This window comes from Corapipo altera, unplaced genomic scaffold (assembly GCF_003945725.1).
Source record: "Corapipo altera isolate COAL_440 unplaced genomic scaffold, ASM394572v1 201, whole genome shotgun sequence".
Classification (NCBI taxonomy): Eukaryota; Metazoa; Chordata; class Aves; order Passeriformes; family Pipridae; genus Corapipo; species Corapipo altera.
The window spans coordinates 3,640,940-3,666,371 of record NW_020884940.1 but is presented as its reverse complement, the minus strand read 5'-3'; the positions used below and the strand labels follow the sequence as shown (position 1 = coordinate 3,666,371).

At 54.5% G+C, this 25,432-nt stretch overlaps 1 protein-coding gene across 1 annotated transcript in view; it reads right to left on the bottom strand.

Moving 5' to 3' along the window:
• Window positions 1–1,506: 1,506 nt before the first annotated feature.
• The window catches only part of PTPRU (protein tyrosine phosphatase, receptor type U), a 50,235-nt gene continuing 26,309 nt past the window's right edge, over window positions 1,507–25,432 (bottom strand). The window contains 16 exon segments of the mRNA XM_027661173.1: window positions 1,507–4,419; window positions 6,867–7,002; window positions 8,119–8,276; window positions 11,017–11,142; window positions 13,615–13,755; window positions 16,230–16,403; window positions 16,516–16,665; window positions 16,759–16,894; window positions 18,384–18,538; window positions 19,300–19,416; window positions 19,512–19,609; window positions 19,935–19,971; window positions 20,744–20,761; window positions 21,491–21,567; window positions 22,458–22,530; window positions 24,670–24,860. Coding sequence (XP_027516974.1) covers window positions 4,357–4,419; window positions 6,867–7,002; window positions 8,119–8,276; window positions 11,017–11,142; window positions 13,615–13,755; window positions 16,230–16,403; window positions 16,516–16,665; window positions 16,759–16,894; window positions 18,384–18,538; window positions 19,300–19,416; window positions 19,512–19,609; window positions 19,935–19,971; window positions 20,744–20,761; window positions 21,491–21,567; window positions 22,458–22,530; window positions 24,670–24,860 — 1,850 coding nt within the window. The 3' untranslated portion in view covers window positions 1,507–4,356.

Below are 25,432 nucleotides of genomic sequence, written 5' to 3'. Positions count from 1 at the left end.
TGGCAGAGCAGCAGCAGGACCCCAGTGCCTCAAGCCATGCCCCTGCCAAGGCATTCTTGGCTCTGGAAAATAGGGAAAGAAATGTTCCACTGCACCCACCCCCATCCCAAGCTGCCCCACAACAGGTCACTCACCAGGACGAGCTGATGAACCAGAAGGGACAATACCTCCACGGGACATCACAGGATGAGGGCTTGAACTGCTGGTCTGTCCTGCCTCCAGGGACCTGTTGGCTCTTCTGGGCTGTCCATGCCTCTTGGAGAAGTTGCAGGGATGAAGTAAGGAAGGAGGGACAGTGATGCCACTCACCTCCCTGAGCTCCCGGGGCCCCAGAGAGCCACCAAACCCTTGTCCCTGCAGAACAGCTCCTCTTTTTACCTTCACGAGCCATAATTCCTGGTCCCTGGTGGCAGCAGCTGCTGTCTCTCTCTCTCCATCACAGACCAGCAGTGGAATGATGACTGTCATAAACCAGGGGGAAAAGCTTTTTCCTCATTAGCTGCCTGTGACAGCGAGTGCCCAACGAGCTGTGGCTGAAATACAGCCTGGGAAGAGTGAGGCTGCAGAGGGAACCAGGGGGAGGAGGGTGGGGAGGCAGCACAGGACTCCGGAGTGGCTCTGGCTGGGCCACCAAGCTGGTGGCCAGCCTGGCTGTGGGGTCCAGGACCAGGCTGTGGCTGCACAAAATAACCTTGGCAGGGTTATTTTTTAATAGATGCAAATTTTTCCCAGTCTGGTTTGGTGGGAAGAGAAAGGAAAGGGACACTGTGGATGGCCAACAGGGCACTGGAGGTCACAGGGGCCAACCCACCTCAAGGCCACCAGGACAGCACCGGGGGCTTGGGGACACAGAGGTCACCCCCTGCCCGGCCTGACCCCCCAAACCCAGAGCCCTTCCCAAGGGCAGGACTTGATTGGAATTTGCATTATCCCCCTTTTCATTATTTATTGGTAAAGTGTAATTACTGCCTCCTTCACGAGCCTTAATTAAAGATGAAAAACAATCCTGACAAGTCAATTAGATTTTTTTTTTTTCCTTGGTCTCCATTAAATTAAGACTCAAGTGTTACTGGAAGTGTTTAATATCACAACACATTTAACTGAAGGCTGCTTTGTAATAAATAAATCACCAGAGACAATGCAGGAACTTCTCCTGAAGGCTCTTCTCTACCAACAGGATTTCATTTTCCAGCTGCAAAATGCCCTGAGTTTCTCCTTCCTCCACAACACCTTTTCCAGCCATGGAAAACTTCCCTCAGAAGCACCCAGGGTGGGTCCTGCCCAGTCCAAGATCTCCAGGAGGACACCAACAGCAAAGCTCTGCAAGCACAAGGCAACCCCATCTCCTCTGTGCCACGAAGGTTTTGGAGTCCTGGAATTTGGCCCTGCAAATCTACTCCTCAAAATATCCTCAAAAAGCAAGCTATGGTTGATGGAGAGGGGTTTTTTTTCTCCCCAAATCACAGCGCCCAGATCAGAGCCAGCGAAAGAAATCCACAGGCCATCACAAATTTGGAACATTTATTTATGCAACTGATCTTCTGAAAAGGAAAGAAAGCCAAAAAATAATAATATAATAATAAAACTATTTTAAAAAAACCAACCAGTTAAAACAACAGCTGGATGTGCGTGGTACAATCCACATCAGACCTGTCCCTCCCTCCTTCTCCAAGGTGGAGCTGCCTCCTTTTTGGGATCACTTTTCCTGCATATGGACAAAATGGTTCCAATTTGGTGTTTTTCTTGGGTTTTAATTTTTTTCCTTTTTTTTGTTTTGTTCTGTTTTTGTTTGGTTTGATTTTATTAAAAAAAAAAAAAACAACAAACAAAAAAAGCACCACTCCAATCTGTAATACCAATAAACATTATCCATCTTAAGAACAGTATTTATATTTTTATATATAGATTTCTATATATATATATTTCTATGTACAGGATGTCCTTGCCTCGTGTCAGAGGAGCATCTCAGTAGGAGTTGGAGGTGGGTTGGATTTTATAGCACTTGGATTTCAAAGTCTGCCCTTCAACAGAGATGCCCTAAAAACCCAGAGACACCTAGCAAGGAGATATCAAAATAAAATAAAAAGGAAAAAAATCTGGATTTTAAAACATATATACAACTCCTCCAGCTTCTGTTGTCTCCAGGACTAAGTGGGGTTGCAGTTTTCCACCTTTTCCTCTTTCTGGCAACACTTTACCTCCATCCCTGTGGGATGGTCCCTCCCTCTGGACTGCAGGGAGGAGGTGGGGGAAGATCTGGGATGAAGCAGCAACATCCCTCTGGTTCCCAGGACTGAAGAGCCCCCAGATCATCCCATTCCCAGGGATTTCAGAGGCTCAGCTCAGCCATTTCCATCCAAACCCAAACAATTCCTGCACGTTTCTGCACCCACCGTGCAGAGCCTTCCCTAGGACAGCAGGACGTGTCTATGGAGAGATGGGGATTGGGAAAAGGACACGGATTTATTCCAAGTCAAGGCTTGTGATGTGAGACCTGGTGTTACCAGGTACTGGTGTCACCACACTGGGGTGTAACTGGGCCGTTTTAGGGTAAAAAAAAGGCTATTTGGTCACGAGACTGAATGGGCACATGACAGGGTTAGACAGCAGGGATGGAAAAAATGGGAATAATGTTGTATAGCCCTTGGAATAAGTTGTTTTCAGGCTGGGAATTACTCAGTGAGCAGGTGAGAGAGCCAAGGCTCTGGGCAGAACCCCTGGATGCTGCTGAGACCCCCATCCCCACAGCGGGTGGGAAACCTCCAAGGGGAGAGAGGGCAGAGCTGGATCTCCCTGCTCTCCTTCACCCTTGGAAGGGGGATGGAAACATGCCCTGGGTTTGCTCCCCCAGCCTTCAAGATTCCCTGGGGAGAATTCCCTGGGGAGAGGGATCCCCAGCTCCAGGCAGGGCAAGGCAGGGAAGCTGCCCCTGCCCTGGGGAGATGGGGCTGGAGGATGGGGGAGCACACATGGGGGATGAAGGATAAGAGGAGGGTGAGGGAGAGATGAAGGATGAAGGAGGGATGAAGGATGGGGTTGCCCACATCCACCCTCCAGCATCTGGAGGACAGTTTTCTCATCTGTTCTGCTCCATCCCCACAAAAAATGATGGTGAAGTTCTGCCTGGCCCTCAAGGCAGACCCAACCTCCCCTCAGTCTGAGTCCCCAGGGCAGACCCCAGACCTTCATCCCTCTGCCTGCACCTTCCTGAGGCTGTTCATTTTATTACCACCAGGCTGTGAGCAGAGATTCCTGGAATTACCACAACATCAGATGGAAAAAGTGCCATCTCACACCCACCTGCAGCAGGATGGAGCCAAAAAAGTATCAAGTACCTTGAATCACCAGCCCTGGGTGGCAGCAGGGGCTTGGGGACCTCCCCATGCCCAGCCCCGACATACAGCCCAGCTCAGGGGCTTCAGCACAGCTCAGCACCACCCCAAAACTGCTCCACCAGCCCCAGCAAAAGCCAAGAGCATCAGTGGACAACTGCCTGGGGGCAGAATCCAGGAGGAACACGGGATGGACCCAAATTTTGAGGGTTTTGCTTCAAATGCAGCGATTCACGAGGGAAGGGTTAAAAACAGCCCTGTGGGCCGGAGCCTTTGGGTCATCAGGAGGAATTAAGTGCAACAGATGGGGAGGATGGTGTGGAGATGCAGGGGAAGCATCGCTTCCAAAGCTTGGCAGAGGTGCCAGGAAGGCCCGGGTCTGAAGCAGGACACGGTCGGTGCCACCCATGCTCTCTCATCCCTCTTCCCTGCTCTGCCCAGGGCTGGGCACACAAAGGGTGGCAACTCACACAACTAAAACAAGCAAAGACCAAACTCGTGGTGCGAAGGGGCACAAACTCAAGAGCTCCTGAGAGGGTCTTTGTCCCAGGCAGCCGTTGGGCTCCTCGGGAGCGGCTTCAGTTCCACACAGAACTGAAAGCCAACGTCTCTCCTCCCAGTATCCATCCTTCCCTGCTGGGAAATGGCCTCGGCTCCTTCTGTCCTCCTCTTCCTCCCCTCCCTGGGCTCCTCTCCAGCTGCTTTAGGGGCCCCCGGCAGCGCCACGGGGCCACATCCTGCACACCCCAACTCCAAGGAATGGGATGAGTCGTGACATCCAACCTGTGGCCACTCAGCAGGGAGGGAAGATGGAGAGCAGAGGATGAAGATGGAGAGCGGCCAACACCCCCAACACGTCCAGCACATCCCCACATCCTCTCGTTTCCTCGATCCCATGGGTTTTCCCGTTGGGTCCTTTGCTGTTTCCGGGCCCGCCTCCAGCAGGAACGCAACGTCCAGGTGGGAGATGCACAGTTGGCACGACCCCTGTGCCAGCCCTCGCCGCCCCTCTCCTGGCCAGGTGCTATCTGGTCTCCAGGGACTCCAGATATTCCAGTGCTATGTCGTAGCAGAAATGGTACTGCTCCTGTTCGGAGAGAGAAGAGAGGATGTTGTGATCCCAAGTGAATTATTTCCCAAATCTATCCCTGTTTGAGGCAAAATAAATGTCCACAGCCCTAAGGAAACGCCTGTGAGGGCTCTATGGGATGTCAGCCCTGGCTGGGGACTGTGTCCCTCTCCAGGCTCCATGACGGTCCTGCTGATGCCACAGCCAGGAGAAACTCCACTCCTGGCAAACAACACCCATTGTTGGTGTTGTCCCCATTGTCCTCCAGATCCAAAGGCAGCACATGCAACAAATTTCCCTTTTCTGGGGACAGACGGCACCTTCACCTCCCCCAGGGGATGGACAAGGACTGTGACATCCCCCTGCTATGAAAATACAGTTTATTCACCACCCCAGGGTACAAGCAGGAGCAGCACTGGGGGCTCAGTGACCACATCCCCCCCTGTCTGACCCCTCACCACCACAGTGACTGACATGTGTCAATCAGTGGTGGCAGAGCCAAGGGAATGATGGATTTTGGGGGCAGAGGTGTCCAAAACAAAACCTCAGGCAGGAAATCGAGATTTTTTGTTTCTGAGTTCAGCAGAGGCTGAAAATGGGGAGAGTGCCAAGGTGACCACTCATGGTCTGGGTGGATGGAGATGCCCTGCCCTGGCTGCCAGGACATTCTTCATCACAAATTCTCTTCATGCTGATGAAGAAGAGTTATTTTCCATCCCTTGCAGGGGATTTGGTTTGGGCGTTTGCTGTGCGTGGGGGGAGAGGCACAAAGGGAACTCCCGGGAGTTTCACTTCCAAAAAATCCAAATTTTCCAAGGGAAGTGCCAAACCAATGAGCACTTTGGTGCTCAGGTCAAAGCCTGAGCTGCCTGTGACAGAGCCAAGGACTGTAAGTGGGGAAGCTCCTCTCCAAACTCTCAACAGGACCGGGCTCGCTCTTCCCTCTTTTCCCCAGACACCAACGGATGATGTCAACATCCTCCCACCTTCTGCTTTCCCCCAGGGAAAGCCCAGCATGGGTTTTATAGCAAAAGTCACTGAAATTGGGCTTGTAAAGGCAGTCTCATCCATCCACATCCTTTCCATGACCTGTTCCCATGCACAGAAAGCTCATGGGAACGCTGCGACCTTGGCAGTGCCCAACCCCAGGAGCTGTTGCTCCAACAAACAAAACCAGCCTGAATGGGGGGGAAAAACACCCCAAATAAATCAGGATTTTGGTGCTGCTACAAGTGCTGGGACATCAGGTGGGCGCAGGGAAGGAAAGGGGAGAGCTCATCTCCCCAAATCCCAGCTGCAGGACAGGGATTGCAGCTCGAGCACCAGCACGAAAATCCCGTTATCCCGCGCGGGTGGGCGGCTGCTCAGGGATCCCAGGTGGGAGCGGGCAGGGAGGGAGAGGAGGACTTCAAAGAGAGGAGGCTGCCACGGCTCAGATTAAAAGCACATAATGCTTTTGGGATTAAGAAAAGGGATTGTTTCCATTTATCATCACATAAAAATAAACCCCAGGGGCAAACTGAGGGGAAGATGCGCGGGAAGCGCCTCGTGCTGGCTGCTCTCTGCAGGGCTGTGCCTCCTTACACCAGGCACGGATCCGGCCTCCTGGGGACTCAGGGAGATTGAGATTCCCAGAATAGCTGGTTCAGGTTCATTTGAGGCGGGAGGACGCTCGTGTCCTGATGGGAAATGTTGCCTTTTTTTTTTAATACCTTTGCAATTTAGCCCGATGGGCCCGGTGGCTTCATGCTTGTCACATCATCTTTCCATTATCTGCATCCCTCCCCCTGCTCCCCTCTCCCCTCCCTCACCTTCTCCTCTGCTTTTAATTCCTAATGCAAATCACATCCCCTCCTCAAAAAACCATTTCATTTTGCAACTTAGGGATTTTATAATCCGAACAGGGTAAACATTTCCAGCTGACTCGCTTTTAAAACATCAGGAGGCACCTGGATTCCTCCACCATGGACAAGCGGCTGCTCCATCCCCTCTTCCATTATTGAGGGCCTGAATTAGGGCAGGGACTTTTCACCCTGACCTGCTGCCACCTCCAGCCTCCTCCTCAGGGCACGTGGCTCCACTGCTGCTCCCAGCAGCTCCTCCACCCATTAATTTCATTCCAAATCCTCATTCCTTTTATATTTCTAACAGGAATTTATCTGGCTCCCAACACCACAAACCTTCTGAAGAACCACAGTGACATCCCCATGAGTTGATGTGAACCCTCCTTCTGATTCTTGGGAAGGATTTCCCACAACCCCAGTGCTGACACCACGTTGGCACGGCAGGATGAAGACAAGGCTGCTTTGAGAAGCTGCCTCACCTCCCTGCCCATCCCATGCCCGTGATGCTCATCAGGATTTGGGGAGGCAAAGGAGGTGTTCTGGGAATTAGGGAGGCCCAGCACCTCTCCCCTCTGCTGGCACCAGCAGCCAGGGTGGATGTTGGTGGGCTCTGGTGCTTACCAAGGTCTCCACCATATTTGGCTTGTAGTTGCGGAGGGTCTTTGCAGCATAGAACACATCTGCCATGTTGTGACACTTGATCATCTCCAGGATCATGGTGGAGGCACAGAAGGTGCCACTCCGGCCACCTCCGTTCCTGGTGGGAGAAACACACATGTCAGTGGTGAGAAAATGGCATTAGAGCACCTTCCTGCTCCCTCCAGGTGCCCCTTTCCCCGTCTGACTCTGCATCCCAGGAGATGTGCCCAAACCGGGGCACCTGAACCTGCCCCACAGGGTGGTAGGAGTTGTGATCCTGCCCTCCCAGTCTTCAGAAGAGCATGAAAACACCTTTTTGGACCATCAAGGCTGGATCCTGGACCATTTGGGCTCAGTGTCCAGCCCTGCCATGGATCAGCTCTTCATGTGAATTTGGAAAAGCTGCTGTGTCTCTCCTCCCATCCACAGGGAGCTGGTGACATGGGGGTGGTGCTGCCTGGAGGAACCATCCCATGTTTCCCCCAGAGCACTGGGTACCTCCCCAAAAGCTGTTCTCCCACCGTGTCTCATCCCTGGCAGTGAAGGGAACAGGGGAGAGGAAGAGAGAACACGATGCCAGTGTTGTACAGAGCATGTTCTCAAATTATCCCCGGGCTAATGAAGACGGACAAGGCTGTAATTAATTTTTGATTAAAGGCTCTCCTGCTGTCTCTGCCCATCTGCAAACGTGCCAGGTCCCATCCGAGGGGAGCACACGGTGTTTGTGAGCCAAACCCACTGGGAGGAGGGGGATGGAGAACATCTCCAGGCTTGGAGCAACCTGGCCTAGTGGAACGTGTTCCTGCCCACTGGAACATGATGATTTTCAAGATCCCTTCCCACCCAAACCATTCCATGGTTCTATGTCCCCCTCAATGAAAAGCAAAGGATGGGAGTTGCCACAGTTCCTGCCATGGCCCTTTGGAGCCTGCCACACACACAGGGCATGGTGACAGGGTTGGGACCTCTGCCAGGCCCTGCTGCAGGACAGGGCACAGGCATGAAGGGCAGGGATGGTGCCAGGGTGTCATTCCCACTGAGCATCCATCTCATGGAGAACGTTTGACTTGGTGACCATAAGGTGCCTCCAAACTCACGTTGTGGCACCATCTGGGGACAAAGTCACCCCAGGGAGGGCTTTTTTTAGGGGATTTCCAGGCAGAACTGTGGGCATGGAAACTGGAGGCATCTCCCCCCCACCAGCAGAACCTGCTCCTCCCCAGGGGACACTCACAGGCAGTGCACCACAGTCCTGCCATCCCCACTTTCCTTCTGCCACCTCTCTACTTGGGCCAGGAGGTGCAGGAAGGACTTCTTGGAGTCGGGAGTGTCTCGATACGCCGACCACCGCAGGTACTGGAAGTGCCGGACCATCAGGTGCCCCTCCTGCAACTAGAAAAGCAAAACTCATCACCTGGAACCCCCGGGCTGCCCTCATTTACTGGAGGTTTGAGGGAGGGCAAGAGGGGTTTGCCAGGCATGGACAGTGGAGAAAGAGAGGAAAACCTTTTCCTGGTGCTTTAAGTTGGGTGGTTCCTTGAGCTCGCTCTGGTTCCACCACCCCATTGCACCTGGGGAAAGCTCCACAGACGTGGTTCATCCCACCTCAGGCTGTCTCTGTGTCTCCTCAAACTTGTTACCAGACCCCCTGAGCCTCCCCAGGGCTTCTCCATCACATCCTCCTCCTGCACGACGAAGATCCACGGGGATGTGTTTCTGTCCCGCTCGCTGTAAACCAGGAGCTGCCACCCACAGAGGCAGGAGCTTAATGCCTGGTAATCTGGTTAGTTTGGAAAGCTAATCTGGTTAGCTGGATCCAGGAGGAGGATTAAAAACATCCCCGGAGCTGAACAAGGCCAAGCTTTAGCCCAGCAGATGTGGGGCTCCTGCTCAGGAATACTCGGAGCATCCGGAGTGTTGGATGGGGTGGCACCATGGTCACACATTCCAGATGCAACTCAGGGCTTGGCAGCACACATGGGGAGCACACATTGGAGGAGAAAGGGGGGGTCAGGCACAGAGGGGGGGTGCTCAGCTCTGGAGGGCTCTGTCCACCCCATTTCAGATGCCTGATGAGCACCAGACCTTCTCCTCCAAGCAGCAGGACCACAATATTCCCGTGGCTCTGCAGGGAGCCCCAGTCTGGGGGCTGGGAATTGGGGGCATGCAGTGCCCATTCCAACCTGCACCCCCTTAAGAGGGGCTTTTCTGAACCTTTTTGGGGGCTTTTCTGATCTTTCCAGGAGACTCAGTTTGGGTTGGTGATGTGGTGTGATGGGCTGATCACCTTGGACTCCAGTTTTTGCTTCCAGCTGGAAGCCAGGAAGGCAGAGGGGGAAGATGAGACAAGTAAGTGGAGTTAAAACAGGAGAAAATCCCTCTGCCAGCTCGGGAAGGACAGTTTTGGGATGTGTTCTGAAGCTGAGGTGAAAGCTCTGGAGGGCTTGTGACATCCCCAATGCTTCATCCCAGCAGGCAAAGGCTTGGCACGAAGTGGCTGCGAGCAATCTGCTCCCTGGGGGAATCTCCTCTTAGATCCAGAGATTTCCATCACACTGAATTTGAATTCAGCACAGGGTATATTCTACCACCTGAGAGCAGAGCATGTTTGGTGTAGGATTTTGTGCTGACACCCAGGAAATGCCAGATGCTCCCACGGGGAGCGTGAACCAAAACCCTCTTTGTGTTGAGTCCAGATAATCAGGATTTATCCCCTCTGGCCCCAGTCACCCCTCGGAAGCACCTTTCCAGCTGGGCCATCAGCCAGGCCACACACTCCTTTCCAAGCTCCCTAATTCCCATCTGCCTGGTGACCTTCACTGGGGCATTGGCCTCAGCCTCTTGGCAACCCTCAGGAGTTTAAGGCCTTCAGGGATGTCACCTCTCCCTGGATGGCTTTTGTAGGTAAAGCAGCTTTTGTTTTTCCACGTGCAGCTCTGCACCCACACGGGCTCTTCATCACAGTCTGTGTCCCTTCCCTGTTTCCCTGCATTTCTCTTCATTTCAAAGCAAGATGAACCAGCCACATGTCCAAGCAACAAGGTAAAAAACTTGGTGGATCTTCTCACCCTGCAGGAGAAGGGCTCTGCTGGTGCCATGCCCATGTGGGGAGTCTCCATCCTGTGACACACGTGTGGCAGGACCTCCAGGCACGAGGAGAAAGGTCTTCCCACAGTTTTCTAACATCTTGCAAGGAGCTGGGAACTCCAGAAAGGTTTGGATGGAACAATGGCAATTCTACAGGGTCTTCTCTGCCAGGAGGAGAGCTGGGGCTGCATCCTTTGGGGGGGCTGGACTAGGCTGAAGACACCAGCATTCAGGGGGGACCTTCTGGCTCTCTCCAACTCCCTGGCAGGAGGGTGGAGCCAGGGTCGGGTCGGGCTCTGCTCCCAGGGAACAAGGGAAAGGACAAGAGGCAAATGGCCTCAAGTTGCACCATAGGTGGTTTAGGTTTGATATTAGGAAACATTTCTCCACCAAGGGTTGTGCAGCCCTGGCACAGGCTGTCCAGGGCAGTGGTGGGGTCCCCATCCCTGGGAGTGTTCAAAAGCGCACAGATGTGGAATTTGAGGACACGGGTTAGTGGTGGCTTTGGCAGTGCTGGGTGAACAGTTGCACTTGATATCTCAGGGGTCTTTTCCCACCTCAAAGATTCCATGATTCCATGATCTACAGCACCATTCAGTTACCTACACAGGCAATGACCAGCTCCAGGACTGTGGAGCTGCACAGTCCACTTCACTGGGTGCATCATCGTTCTACTCTCCGAAGAAGGTCTTCCAAGAAGGCCCAGAGAGGTTGTGGACTCCCCATCCCTGGAGGTGTTCAAAGCCAGGTTGGACATGTCTTGGAGCAACCTGGTCTAGTGGAAGGTGTCCCTGCCCACAGCAGGGAGGTGGAACAAGATGATTTTTAAGGTCCCTTCTAACCCAGACCATTCTGGGGTTCTAGGACTCACACACAGCAGCTCTTGGGGATGCCTCAGCCCTTCCCCAAAAAAGCAACCAACCCACCTGCATATGAGCTCATCCAGCCCTGGGAGATGCCTGGGGGCATCTGGGCACACACACACAGACACACATGAAGCCCCCCCCCCCCTTTTCTGGCATGGAGCCAGAGCAGAGACCCTCACCCGTGTGATGTTCTGGACTCGGAAGAGCCGGGACACAATGTCCTCATCCGCCGTTCCGGACACGTACTCCACCTCCATGGGGCCGTACTGCTGGAGCCCTGGCTCGGGCCAGTACTGCAGGCAGGGCTGTGGGGAGAGGAACAACAGCTCACCAGGACTGGGAATGCGTGCTGGGACATGGGGAAGGGCGTCACACGTGACAGGCAACTGGGTGACTGGTGCTGGACACCAAGGGGGGCTCCCGGCACAGGGGTGGCACCAGGATGGTGTTACTCACACAGCACCCACAGCACATGGATGGAGGGATGGATGGAAGATCTCTCTCTCTCAGCTTGTTCAGGGATCAAAGCTGAAAGGTCAGATCCACCCCCAGCATCCACACAGCCCCCTCCCACTGCATGGACACAACAGCTGGTCCACGAGGATGCAGGATGGGCTGTGCCCCAGTTCCAGCAAGCACAGACTGGATCTGCACAACGATGGAGGAGGGCTTGGCTGACCAACAGGACCCCAGGGAATGGTTGGAGCTGTGTCAGGGCAGGCTCAGGTGGGATCTCAGGCAAAGGTTCTTCCCCCAGAGGCTGGTTGGGCACTGCCCAGGCTCCCCAGGGCAGTGGGCACAGCCCCAAGGCTGCCAGAGCTCCAGGAGGGTTTGGCTGATCCTCTGGGGCACAGGGGGTGACTCTTGGGGCTGGGCCTGTGCAGGGCTGAGGGTTGGACTGGATGAGCCTTGGGGGTCCCTTCCAGCTCAGCTGATTTTGTGATTCTGTGCTCCCACTCTGCTCTCAAGCTTTGTTAGCCTTAGAAGCCACTCTGGCATCAGCAGCCCCAGCAACACGGGATGACAGTTCCCCTCATCCCATGGCCAGGAAATCCCACCAAGTCAAAGCAATCCCAGCCTGCATCCCCAGGGAGCAACTCCACGTGTCCGTCACGGCCCTGACGGATGGCTCGGTCCAAGGGGCACGGATGAGATTGTTTTCACACTGTGACAGCTGGAAACCAGCATGGACACAAAACAGATGATGTTTGTCACCACACTTTAACAGGGCATTTACCAACCCAGGCCATCCACAGCCTGGGCCCAACCACACAGCAAACCTGTCTGAGAAGTAATTGGTTATTAATGGGGGCCATAAATCTCCCACATCTCGAAGCCTTCCAGACTCAGAACTATAATTTGGATATTAAAACTTCCTTCAGCAAGAGACGTAGTTCAAGTGAGGGCTGTACCCTCTAAGTCACCTTTTGGAGCTGCCTGCTGGAGAGGGTGATTTATTACCTGTTGGTCCTAAACTGGTAAACATTTAGGATTCAGCTAAATATTGTAACAGACATCCCTGAGGAAGGGACGTCCAGAGAGAGAGGCAGGGCTGGGTAATGAAGAAAAATGGCAGAGGGTGGTGCCAGGGGACAGTGGTGGCTGCAGGGGACAGGGATCTGGGGGAGGGTGGCAGAGGAGCCTCACAGGAGCTGAAGCTCACGGGAAGGCTTTCATTGCTGGACCATGGAATGAAAGAAAAGGCTGAGAGAAATAAAATCAGGTTTGCTGCCTCCTTCTAGAGCAGCACGGGCAGCAGGTCGAGGGAAGTGATTCTGCCCCTCAGATGAGACCCTCCTGCAGAGCTGCTCCAGCACAGGAAGGATATGGAGCTGCTGGAGAGAGTCCAGTGGAGGCACCAAGATGGTCAGAGGGATGAAGGAGCTCTGCTGGGAGGGAAGGCTGGAAGAGTTGGGATTGTTCAACCTGGAGAAGAGAAGCTTTGGGGTGACCTCACTGTGGCCTTACAGGGCCTGAGGGGAGACAAGTGCATGGCACAGGATTGCATCCAGATGGTTCTGGAATATCTCCAGTGAGGGAGACTCCACATCCCCTCTGCTCTCTGTTCCACTGCTCAGTCACTGCCCAGGAAAGAAATTCTTCTTGTGCCATTTCATTTTACTTCTGTTTTTCACACAGAGAGGTATATTTTCAACAGCAAATAACTTCTTTACAGTCTGTTGTAATGAGACAGGGAGAAACCATGAAAATCTCTCAAACCACATGGAATTTGCTGCTTATCTCACTGCGAAGGGCTTAAAAGAGCTGTCGACCTTAAAGGAGTTTTATTTTACAAAAAGACAAGCACTGCAAACCTGCTGCTGACTCGCCGTCAGTAGTGAGCTACTGAGCAGACACTCTCCAAAAAATAAACACACTTAAAGCCCCCCTTAGAGGTGAAGGTGCTGTTTGAATGATAAGTGAGAAGGAAACTGCTCTGTGAAAGGAACTTGTGCTATGGAGAGAGCATTTGCTAGAAATGCAACACCTTCCAGTCAGTTTGTAAGAACAACAGGCTGACAGCACAAAACATGGACAGTCACCAACCAGGAAAACCCTTTCCTGAAGCAGTGGATGGAAAGATAAGTATGTGATGGACTCAAAGACCAGGGCAAAGATGATGCCCTTCTTCCATCTGCAGCACACATTGGTGCCAGGAACCCTTTCCAGCAGTGACAGTCGTTAAAACCAAGCCTCAAAATAAACCGGGCTTCGAAGCAGCCCCTGGGATGGCTGGATCCAAGTGCCAGCAGGGTGCCCAGGGCAGCAGGACTCACCCAGGCAGAGTTGGACTGGTTGAGCTGGTTGAGCATGACGATGGAGGTGCAGCCATAGTCGTACACCAGCCTCCAGAAGTCGGTGGTGGTGTTCTGCAGAGGGTGCAGGGTGACGATGAAGGCAGCGCTCTTGGTGTAGCTCTGGGGAGAAGGAAACACAAGCACCATCAAGGGCGTGGTGGTGGCACTGGAGCCACTGCTGTCACCCCCCTCACCCCCCCAAAAAAATCAGTGCAACCAGAAGATGAGTGGCACCAAAGCCACCTTCTCCTGGTCTCCCTGGGACAACCTTTGTCACTCCTGGTGATGGGGAGTGATCCCTGCCCTCGGGCACCCACCCTCTGCTCTCCCAGGAAAGAGTATTTTGCATAAATAACTAAGGAAAAGGTGTCACCTTTGAGCCAAGAACAAGTAGAAGCTGTGGCTGCCAGATGGCCCCAGCCCCCAGCTCTGCACCCTGGCCCCAAAGGAAAGCATCAGCCCCAGCATCACCCCCAGCCACAGTGTCCCACCACTGAAAGGGCACTGGGAGCAGCAGGAGCAACCACTCCCCTGGGGTTCAATGGATTTTTGGGGGAAGAAAGAAAATCCCCAAGCAAAAGATCCCTAAAAACTGCAAGAAAGTGGGGGAGCAGGGGTGTTGGAAATTACTGGTGATAGCAGACCTTGAGTGCTGTGTCCAGTTCTGGGCCTCTCATGACAAGAAGGACATTGAGGGACTAGAGCGTGTCCAGCAAACAGAGTGGAGCAGGGGAAGGGGCTGGAGCAGCAGGAGCAGCTGAGGGAGCTGGGAGGGCTCAGCCTGGAGAAAAGGAGGCTCAGGGGGAACCTTCTGGCTCTGCAACCCCCTGACAGGAGGGGGGAGCCGGGGGGGTCGGGCTCTGCTCCCAGGGAACAAAGGACAGGAGGAGAGGGAACGGCCTCAAGTTGCACCAGGGGAGGTTCAGGTTGGACATCAGCAGGAATTTCTCACTGAAAGGGTTGTTAAACATTGGAAGGGGCTGCCCAGGGAGGTTTGGAGTCCCCACCCCTGGAGGTGTCCAAGGAAGGCCTGGCTGTGGCACTCAGTGCTCTGGGCTGGGGGACAAGGTGGGAATCAGGCACAGGATGATCTGGAGGTCTTTTCTGACCTGTGATTCTTTCTCCTTTGTACTTCAGATGAGAATCCCTCCCTTGGTCATCCTGCCACCAGCTCACCAAGCTCAACACTGCTTCGAGCAGACTCAAATGAACAGTTGGGCTCCAGCCCCCCAAACACAGACCCAGCACAGCTCTTTGCTGACTGGGGGTCCTCTGGCTGCTGCAGAACCTCCTCATTCCACCCCCAGAAATGCCTTTATTGAGCTGTCCCAGCCCTGCCCACGGGTAGCAGTGAGACCCTGGTGCCTGGTGAGAGCTTTCTGCCCTCAAGGAGGGGGCTGAGAGCAGCAGATTTCACCAGGGGCTGCCCAGGGCTTGCCTTGGCACCCGCATCTTTGGCACAGGTGTAAGTGACAGCAGCTGGTGCAGAGCAGGGCACGGCTCCACTGGCACCACACGATGTGGCACCAGTGACAGGCAGCCAGACCATCTGACAGATGGACAGACTGCCTTGAGCAAACCACTTTGGCACTTAAAGAAAATGAGACTTTTCTTTTTTTCTTTTTTTTTTTTTTACCCAAAGAGGGAAATGGGTTTTATCCCTTCAGCGAGAATTTCATCCTCGGGGCTTTTTCTGTCTATAAAAAAATATTTTATTCGCTGACCCTTTAGCAGAGATTAAGGGAGGCTCAGTGATGCATAAAAATAAAATGGATATGCAAACAGCAAGCAAGCTGAAAACAAAGCTACATCCCACTGAAGCCCAACAGGAGCCACTCCCCACCACCAGCAGCCCACTCCACTTTCCAAACTGCTTTTGCTGTGGGATCAGGGATCAGGGAGATGGGATCTGCACAGAGATCCAGCGGGATAAGTCACTCGTGGGATGGAAAATGCAAGGCTTGGCCTGGTGCCAGTGCTCAGCTGTGACCAGGAGGGTCTGGGGAAGGTGTCCAGGGTGTGAGGAGCTCAGTGCTGCCCGTGCAAAGCACCCCAGCTCCTTTCAGGGAGAGGAAGGTGGGTTTGGTGACAAATGGGCCGTCACTCAGAGCCTGCAGCATCCTCCCTGCTCTGCTTCGTGACCATCAGCAGCCAGGAAATAGCTTTGCCACCACGGGGGTCCCTTCTGACTGGCCCAAGGAGATGAATGGTGGCTTTGGGAGCAGTTCAGAGCCCCTGAACTGCAGCAGGAGGATGGACAGGAGGATGCACAGCAGGGTGCTGGCAGCACACGGGGGGCTCAATGCCACCAACCCCTCCATGAGCTTCCTCTCCCTCCTCTGCTCCCCTTTCCCAGCAAAATACTGAAGCCCCTCAGTGCGTGGCTCGTGGGAGGAGGTGATAAGTCCTTTCAGGATGCTGTTACACAGAAGAAGGGGGGCAGGTTCCAGCAGTCCCAGCCCTTCCTCCCCCGCAGCTGCCACGAGCCCTCGGTGCCCCCGGTGCAAAACGAGGCTGGAAGTCCAAACCAAGCCGTGAAAAGTTGCCTGAGACAGAACCCACAACATGCCCTGGGAAGGAAGGGGGGCACTCACATCGGTTAAGGCCGCGTTGATGTAGTTGTTGCTGTCTCCATCCACGGAGATGAGGAAGGGAAGGCATCGGTCCGGCGGCAGCACGTCCATGCTGCGGTTGCGCTCGCGGTTGCGGGGCAGGAGCGCGATGCTGCACTCCTCCACGTCCAGGTGTGGGGTCACAGAGTTCAGGGTCTGTGGGGACACACGTCCCCCCTCTCAGCACAGGGCCCAAAACCCCTTCCTGGTGGTGGGCACCGGGAGGGCGAGGGGAAGAGGGTGTCGCAGAGGTTTTGGGGCCGCTCACCTGGAACTCCTCCCGCAGCTGCGAGGAGTTGCTCTGCGGCTCAATCCTCACCATCTCCTTGTAGGTGGGCTTGAACTCGCTGGCGGGGATGCTGGTCTCCCCACACAGACAGGCCTCCAGGATGGCATCGTGGATGAAGATGTACTGCTCCTTTTGTGGGGAGAGGGGACAGGGCTGAGCCTCCCCCTCCTCCGTGGTGACAGCAGCCCCGCCTGTCCCCGGCTGTGCCCAGTGCCAGCTCACCTCTGTCTGGATCATGTTGATCCTCCGTGAGCAGAGGGTCTTCACGCAGTTGTAGATGTCCACCACACCCTCACACTCAGCCATGTCCAGCATAACGTCCAGGACGATGTAGCAGCCGGTTCTCCCCGTGCCAGCACTGGGGAGGGAGTGGGAAACACAGCAAACACATTGCCAGTCTCTGCTGGCACCCACACACAGCCCAAAGTGCTGCTGGGCACCGAGCAAGGTCGGTGTATGGACCCTGCCCATGAATGTGGGGGCAAATGGGGTCCAGGCAGGGCTGCCACGACCTCACACACCTCCATAACCACAGCCTGGCTTTGCCTTACACCCCCCCCAGACACCACTGCAGCAGCCCCAGGGGTGTGTGATGGTCAGGCTGTGGGGGGCACCCGTGTTTAAGGTTCATTTTTACTGTAAGACAACAGAACACATGCTTTTTGCAACAAAACTGAGAGCTAAACCACCTGAGTGCTAACAGTCCTCCAGGATCCCATCCCAAAAGGGCCAAGGAGGGCTCAGCACCGAGCCCTGGGAGAGCAGGGAGGTTCCCCTGGCATGAGCAGGTCTGAATTCCCCCAAGGGAGAGCCAGCAGGATGCCCAGAGCCAGCCCAGCAGTGCTGATATCCCAAACCCTGGACTCACAGTCCTACTGTTGCTGTGACCCGCCCCCCCCCACGACATGTCAGCAACAGAACCACCCCCCTGCTCCTTTCCTACAGTCTTTTCCAGTGAAATACTAATTTCTGGGGCTGATGAATCACTCGTGGTGATTAGCAGTGATTACAGGCTTCGGGCACTAATCACCCTGGCTGTTCAATGAAGGCTGATGAGGCAGTTGACAGGGAGAAATCAAATCAAATAAAAAAATCCCTCCCACTCATCAGCTGCTCGTTTTCCCAGGAGGGAGAGCCATTAACCCATCCCATGGGAATGCCAGAAAGCCACCACTGCTGCTCAGACATGCCACTGGTGTCCTCCCAGCTCCAGGGTCCCAGTGGCTGAGCCTGTCCCTGTGGGGAACCCTGGGAAAGGGGCTGTCCTCTGTCCCCCCTCCCTCTCCCTTCAGCCAGACCCAATATCTGACCATCAGCAGGGATCAAGCTGCCCGTTCCCCTGTGCCACCCCCCCCCAATAAGGACTGAGTTGTGTCATCAGTGGCAGGTGCTGTGGTAGCTCCAAAACAAGGCTGTTCCCCCTGGACCAGCCCCAGCCCCCCATCCCTGCTGCCACCAGCCTAGGGGTGACATTTTGCAGGGGTGACATCACAGAAGGACATCAAGGCCAGGCTGGACAGGGCTTGGAGCAACCTGGTCTAGTGAAAGGTGTCCCTGCCCATGGCAGGGGGTTGGACTAGATGATCTTTAAGGTCCCTTCGCCCAAACCATCAGCCCTAGCACCCTCCCTGCCTCAGCCTCTCCTCACTAGAAACCCAATTTACACCTTTCATATCCCCCTGTCGAATATTTCAGCATCACTCTGAGATTTCAGCATTGTTCAGAGCCCGGTGCTGAGCACCCAGGACACAGCGTGCTCCCTGCCCCCCCTCCCTGCCCCCCAGACCCCATCCTGGAGGTGGATGGTTCCCCCCAGAGCTGGTTCTGCCCCATGGCCATGTCTGTACCTGCAGTGGATGACAATGGGGCCGGCATCAGGCGGGGTGGATGCCTTCACCCTGCGGATGAAGGCCAGCAGCCCCGTGGCGTGGTAGGGGACCCCGTGCTCGGGCCATGACATGAAGTGGAACTGCTTCACCTCGTGCCGGGCTGAGTAACCCCTCTGTAAGGGAAGGGTGAGAGGGCAAAGTCACTCCAATTTTCTCAGGAATCCATGATTTTGCCAGCTCAGCATCCGCTCAGGTGGACCATACAACAGCTCCCTTCTCCTTGACTGCAAGAGGGTTAAAAAGCAACCAAGGAGAAAGAGGAGGAGGCAGCAGCAGCCTCAGGTCTCATTCCATGAACATCTTTGCTCCCTGCCCTATAACCAGGCAGCAATTTGATATTCCTGTAGATTGAGGGGTAAATTGCACCGGCTCCATCTCCAGTTACCAGGCTGGAGAGTGATGTCTGCACCACCTCCAGCCCAGGGGAGAGGAAAGCATCCTTCTCCCCCACAGCACTCACACAGTGCTGACAGGAAATTAAAACACTCACTCACTGCCCAGAACAACCAGACACTCACTGCCCAGACCAACTAAACACTCACTCACTGCCCAAACCAACTAAACCCTCACTCACTGCTCAGAACAACCAAACACTCACTCACTCACTGCCCAAACCAACCAAACACTCCCAGCCCAGCCCAACCAACCACTCACTCCCTGCCCAACCCAACATGGGGCTGAGCCAGCACAGGGTGCAGAGCCAGGGGAAAGGCAAAGGAAGGAGCTACCGGTGTCCCTGGGGTTCAGAAGCTGCACCTCAACCAGGGCTGAAAGCCCCATTTTGGGTTAATAACTAGGGTATTGGTCAATGCCAGGCCGTGGCTGGTGGTGGGAGCTGTCCCTGAGGGCAGGGTGGGCAGCAGCGGGGCCGTACCCTCTCGAGGGCGAAGGTGCGCACAGCGTACTCAGCCAAAGTCTCTGACTCCACCAGGGTGATCTTGATGTCCCCGTACATCTCCGAGTCATCTGGCCAGTATTTGGAGCACTTCACCTGCAAGGAGAGGATGGGATGGGGGTTTTGGCTCTGTGGAGGTGGCTTCTTGCAGAGCTGGAGCCTGGAGGGAAGGGATGGGGTGAGGTGCTTACCCGGCCCACCTCCACCAGCTTGGTGATCATCACAATGCTGGAACAGTGCTCCTGCCACACCATGCGCCAGAAATCGTACACCATCTCCTGCTTGGGCCCTGTGGGAGGCAGGAAAGGACCCCAGGGGTGGATGGGCACCACCAGCAGAACCCAGCCCCGGCAGCACCACGATGCCACCGCGCCCTCCCTCCTGCCTCTGTGGCACAAACACCCCCACAGCATTTTAGAGCCCTTGTCCTGCAGGGTCGTGGGGGGTTTTGTGGTGCCAAGGGGTGGCAGCTGCTCCACAGTGGCCCCCTGTCACCCTTTCCTGCCCCAGCAAGGTCAGATCCCACCAGGGACAAAAGCCAGCTGCTAAATGAGGGGCTGCAGAACCCCTGGCTGAGAGGGCTGGGGGAGCAGGGAGGGGGATGCCACACTCACCTTGGGTGGCTATGAAGTGGTTGGACCTGTGGTAGCCCTGCAAGGGAAGCAGAGACATCAGTCCTGAGCTGGGGGGGGACACTGGGACGCCCAAGAGCTGGGGCACAGCCCCATAAGACATTTCCCAGTCACCCAACTGGTCCTGCCCACCAGCACAGTGCTGCCCACCACCACGGGAGGAGGAGGTGGAGCAGTCACCCAGCACCTGGAACACTCTGTCCTGGGAGGGTGCACCTCCTGCATTCCATGGAAGACTCCTAACTCATCCCTGGTCTGCACTAAAATCTTTAGCAGCACCCAGAGGGCATCCCAGGATCCAGCAGCTCCTGCTGCCACTGGCATTGCTGCCACAAGAGCCCCACTAATGACACCCCACCCCACAGCAGCCACGTGGTGCTGAGTGACATCCCTGCTCCCCTTCTTCATCCCAGCTGCTTACAGGCACCATTCCCAACACATTCCAGCCAGGTTGCCTTCAAAGGGACCATGGACCCAGTGTCCCACTCCTTGGCCATGGGCCCAGCAGAGTTAAACCACAGCACACATAGGGAGGTGACAGTGGCTTCTCCCTCTCCCATGGCTCCTTTCACAGGGGATTTTGTGGGATGAATTCAACCTCTCCTCCGAGCACACGGGCCCTGCTTTCCCTGTGCCACACAGACCTCGCTTTCCCCTTCCCCGCACCATATCCAGCTTTATCCACACATTTTCCCAGCCTGCCTTTCCCTGATGTTATTTTAACAGCACACTGCCCAGGGCAAGGCCTGGCAGGAGATGGGAGCAGAAGAGAGGGGGAACCATCTACTTACTTCTCGGTTAATCCGAATCTTAACGATCCCGTTGGGACACAGGTTTGAGAGAAAAAGATCAGAGACAGAGACATTAGTGAGGCACAGATCAGAGAGAGAGGTTAGAGCACACGACCCAGAGCAGGTCACAGAGAGACACAGGGGAGAAGGGACACAGGGGACAGGCAGAGGGAGGCTGGGCTCAGGCACTGGGATCTCAGCATCAGGCCACCACTGACGGACAACATCTTCTGGACAGGAGGGAAGAGTTGGATTTGCTGCTGCTTCTAGGAGATGCTGGAGCCTGATGGAGCTTTCCTGCACCTCCCTTGGTCTCAGCATGGAGGTGACAGGGGACATTGTTCTTGGGGACATCACTGTCACTGGGGCTGAGCTCTGTCCAGACTCACAGGCACCAACAGGATCAGGGGTACCCCAGTGTGAGCCTCAGGTAGTCCCTTGGCCCCCTCAACCTCTGCATCCCTCACCCAGGGAGGACAGAGATCCACAGTCACAAAAGGAGGGAAAGAAAGGATAGAAAAAGGGAGGAGAGAGGAAATGAGAAAGGAGGGACAGAGCAACAAGCAGAAACTGGTGATGAACAGAAACAAATCGGGCAGGTCCTTCATGGTGTGTCTCAGGGATGCACAGACCAGCCCACCCTGGGCTGTCCAAACTCCTCAAAATGCTGCTGGACAGACCCTGACAGGCCCCAGGAAGCTCCTGTTGCAGCCCAGCCCCCCCGAGACAGGCCCTGTCCCCACTCACATCGATGTAGTTGGCGTTGATGTAGTCGGAGTTGGGGTCGCCCAGCAGCGGGTGCAGCTTCACACGGTGACGGTCGTCTGGGGACAAGGGCAGAAGGGACCATCAGTGCCTGGGGCTGGTCACCCACCAGGCACCCCCAGGTACCCTGTGCAATCATTCTGCACCAGGAACCTGCAAAACTCAGGTGGGTGGTGCATATTCAGGAGCAATAAACACAAGATGGTGATTTAGACCAGCATCAGATCTCCCTGATCTCTGCCCAGTCCTGCCAAAAAGAGGGCACCAGGATGGCCAGAGCCCAGAAAGCTCTGCCCAGCCTCTGGTGTCCTCTGGGGTCCTGAACAATGCTGGAGTGGAAGGCAGGAAGCTGAGGGCAAAGCAGGTGGAGAGCACCAGAGCTCCTGGAGCAGCAGCCTTGGTGTCTCCATCCCTGCAGGAATGTCTCTAGAGATGTGGCAGGGAGCAAGGTGGCTGTGCCACAAGGACTGGAGGGAGGTGGTGAAGAGCGTCCTGTCTCAGGTGGGGTCAAGCCCCTCCCTAATCTTCTGTCCTAAAAACTCATCAGTTAACCCCTTTTTGTCCACAGCATCCTGCACATCTGCACCAGAAGCTCCCTAGGGCAGGGCTGCAGCTTCTCCTAAGTCCATACAGGAAAACATACTTCAGGCTATGTGGGGCCTTTCAGCACCACCCAGAATATCCTGGTGATGGTGTCATCACCCCAAGATATCCCATCTTCAGGAGTTACCCAGCTCCAGCCAGGCCCTCCTCTGCTCCAGCCTGATGCCCAACAGGAGCTCTCAGGCTGGGACCCTGCACTGAGCAAGGACTTTCCTGCTGCCCTTGACCAACCAAACCCCACCAGTTTATTCCTTGCCATGGACTCGAGTCCAACCTTCTCCCAGAAAAGCCCCCAAAGCCCTTTATCAGGTTTCTGAAGCTGTTTGGGGTGTCTAAAGGCACTCACATGTCGACACGTGATCCTGTCTCCCTTTGGTCTTGTCTTTCTTCTTCGAAGCATCCCAGCCTTCAAAGAAACTCTGGAAGGAAAGGATGGATATCCTGAGCCGAGGGCAGGACTGTGGGGTCCCCTCCAGCCCCACAAGTTTCCTGGGGAGCAGGACAGACAGGGTGGTCCCTTTACCCCAACACTTGGCTCCATCTCCATAGCACGCTCTCCCAGCTCCATACATCTGTTGCATCCACAAAATGCTCCATTTTCCAGCAAATTACAGACTGCCTGGTTTTTTTCCCAGGGTTGGTTGTGGGTTTCTTTTTTTCCTAAACCTCTCCAGCCCCCTTTCTCTCCCCAGCACAGAATAGGTTTGTGTGTAATAACAGTAACATTCATAGATTGGTGTAAGAGGAGGAAAGTGGAAGGAAATTACATGTTTTCTCCCCTTCCATAATATCTGAGTGCTTTCAAATGACTAGTTCCAAGAACATACAGCAGCTTTTCAAGGAGCACTAATGATTATCACAAGCCCTGGTTTGTCCAATACATGAAAGGGGGGGGAAGCTCCTGTTCCTGACACAGCTGAGCATTAAACAGCAATTTCACTGGGAATTTTGATCCCCAAGACCTGTGGGACACCGAGGAGTCAGGAAATCACCCCTGCAGGGTGTGCTGAGGCAGAGGCACGGGAAATAATGTGCTCTGTTACAAGTGCTCTGGCCTGAACAGGTGGGATGGGCATGATGCAGCCAACGACCCTTGAGAGGGAAATCCCTCCTCTTCCAGGGATCCCCTTTTCCAGCATCCTCCCCCCAGGGTTTTCGTGGTCTTGGGAGCTGCCAGATTGCTTGTCCTTGGGCTACAGCTTCACTTATCACAGCTGTGTCTGGGAGCACAGAATGTGACATTGTGGTGCCCAGAGGGAGGAAGAAGAAGGAGAAGAAAGGGGGAGAAAGGAGAAAAGAGGAGGAGGAAGGAGGAGAAAGAGGAGGAAGAGAGGAGGAAGAAGGGAGGGGGAAGAAGGGAGGGGGAGGAAAGAAGAAGGAAGGAAGGAAGGAGGAAGGAAGGAAGGAAGAGAAAAGAGAAGAGGAAGGAGGAGAAAAGAAGGGGAAGGAGGAGAAAAGAAGGGGAAAGAGGAGAAAAGAGAAGGGGAAGGAGGAGAAAAGAAAGGAGGAAGGAGGAGGAGGAAGGAAGCATCCCCAGCCCTTGCAGGAGAGGTGGGATGACGCACTGCAGACAGCACTGGCAGGGCTGGTTTGGCTCCTCTCAGGGACCTGTTCAAGCTAACAATGAAATCCAGAGCTGCCAGGACCAGAGATTTGATCCAGACCCAGGGACACCCCCCCTGCAGACAGTGCCAGCCCAGAGAGCTGTGAGCTCCAGCTCTGGAGCATCTTCTTCCTGCATGTGGATCCTGCCTGTGCCACCTTGTCCATCCACCTGCTGCTGTTTAACAGGGGAGTTTATGCAGCACTGACCTGCTTTATGCCTTTGCTGTGGAACCACCAGCAGAGCCCCACCGAGACCTCACCTTTGTCAGGGGAAGGTCCCACACAGTGATGCCTTAAGCCCCTAATGGCTTTTTATTTTTCTAATATTGGTAAGCCTTGTAAGTTTTATAAGTAGTGGAAGTAGACTCTAAAAGCAGCATCCCTTGTCCCTTTCCCCTTCCCTCTAGCACCCTTAGTTTACACATTCCTTAACCCTCTTACCCCATTCTATGCTCCCTATATCAGTCCTACCCCTGAATCTAGCAGAAATCTTTAGTCTTTTGTCAAGGCAAGGCCTAGATTGTTGGCAGAACAGCATATCAGGGCCTGAACAACAAAATGAAGTCAAGAATTAGGTAACTATGTACCCTTTGTGCTCTGATGATGGTGAAGGTGATGAAGTAGGTGGTCCCAAAATGCACCCCAGACCCATTTTCAGGGGGTGGACCTGGGGCGGTCCAGAGCAAAGGCCACAGGGTGGACACATCTGGGATTGGATGGATGGTATTATAAAATGTAACATCTCAGGCACGGCCTGCGTGTGTCTTGTAACACCTTTAGCCTTGGCAAAATAAACCCTTTCTTATCTCACCCCTAATAACCTGCTCCGGGAGATTTTTTCAGCACCATAAATCCCACGGCAACACGGGACCCCACAAAACCTGATCCCCTGCACTGCTGTCAGGGGCTGGGCAGGCAGGGACGGCTGAGAGGGCTGCAGGATGTGTTCTCACCTCGTACTCCTGCTTGAAGCCGTAGCCCTCGGCCGTTTTCATCTGGTTGATGTGCTGCAGGAGGTCGGCCACGCGCACGGCCGGGTGCAGCTGCCCCGTGTGGTACGGGGAGCCCTTACGGCCACACTGGCGCCGTGGGGAGCCCCCCAGGAGGCTGCTGGACTCATTGACCACGCTGCTGCGCTGATCACCTGCAAAAAAAGAGGGGCAACCACAGCCCATCAGGGGGGCAAAACCTGGGGCAGCGTCCCCGTCGCCTCCTCGCGCTCGCAGAGGGAGGAAGGAGACACCCCTGGGAGCGTTTTGGTCTCCATGGATAACACCTGTGGTAGTTTGGTCTAGGCCTTCCTTGGTGACCAGTTTGTAACCAAGGAAGGGTCCAGATTAACCCAGTATTCCCTATGATTTTTACGTAAGCCAGGCTATAAGAAGAAAGGAGGAGAGGCCTTCACTCTCTTTTCCTTCCAGCAGCTTGGAGGTGCAGGTTCCCTGCTGTTGAGTCTGTCATGTTGGGGAGCGAGGCCTGGTGAGGCCTTGTCGACCTTGGGAGACAGAGGTTGCCAGCGATCGTTCCAGAGCAACTCTCGGTTGTCCCAAGGAGAGTAGTGAGATATTTCTTTGCTAACTCTTTAGTTACTAGATCTCGGGCTACTGATTGAGATACATATATATTTTATTAAGGCTTTGTTCCTTTTCCCTTCCCCCTTCCCTTTCCCTTGTGAAATTGTATATATATTTCAATTGTATATAACTGTAACATAAG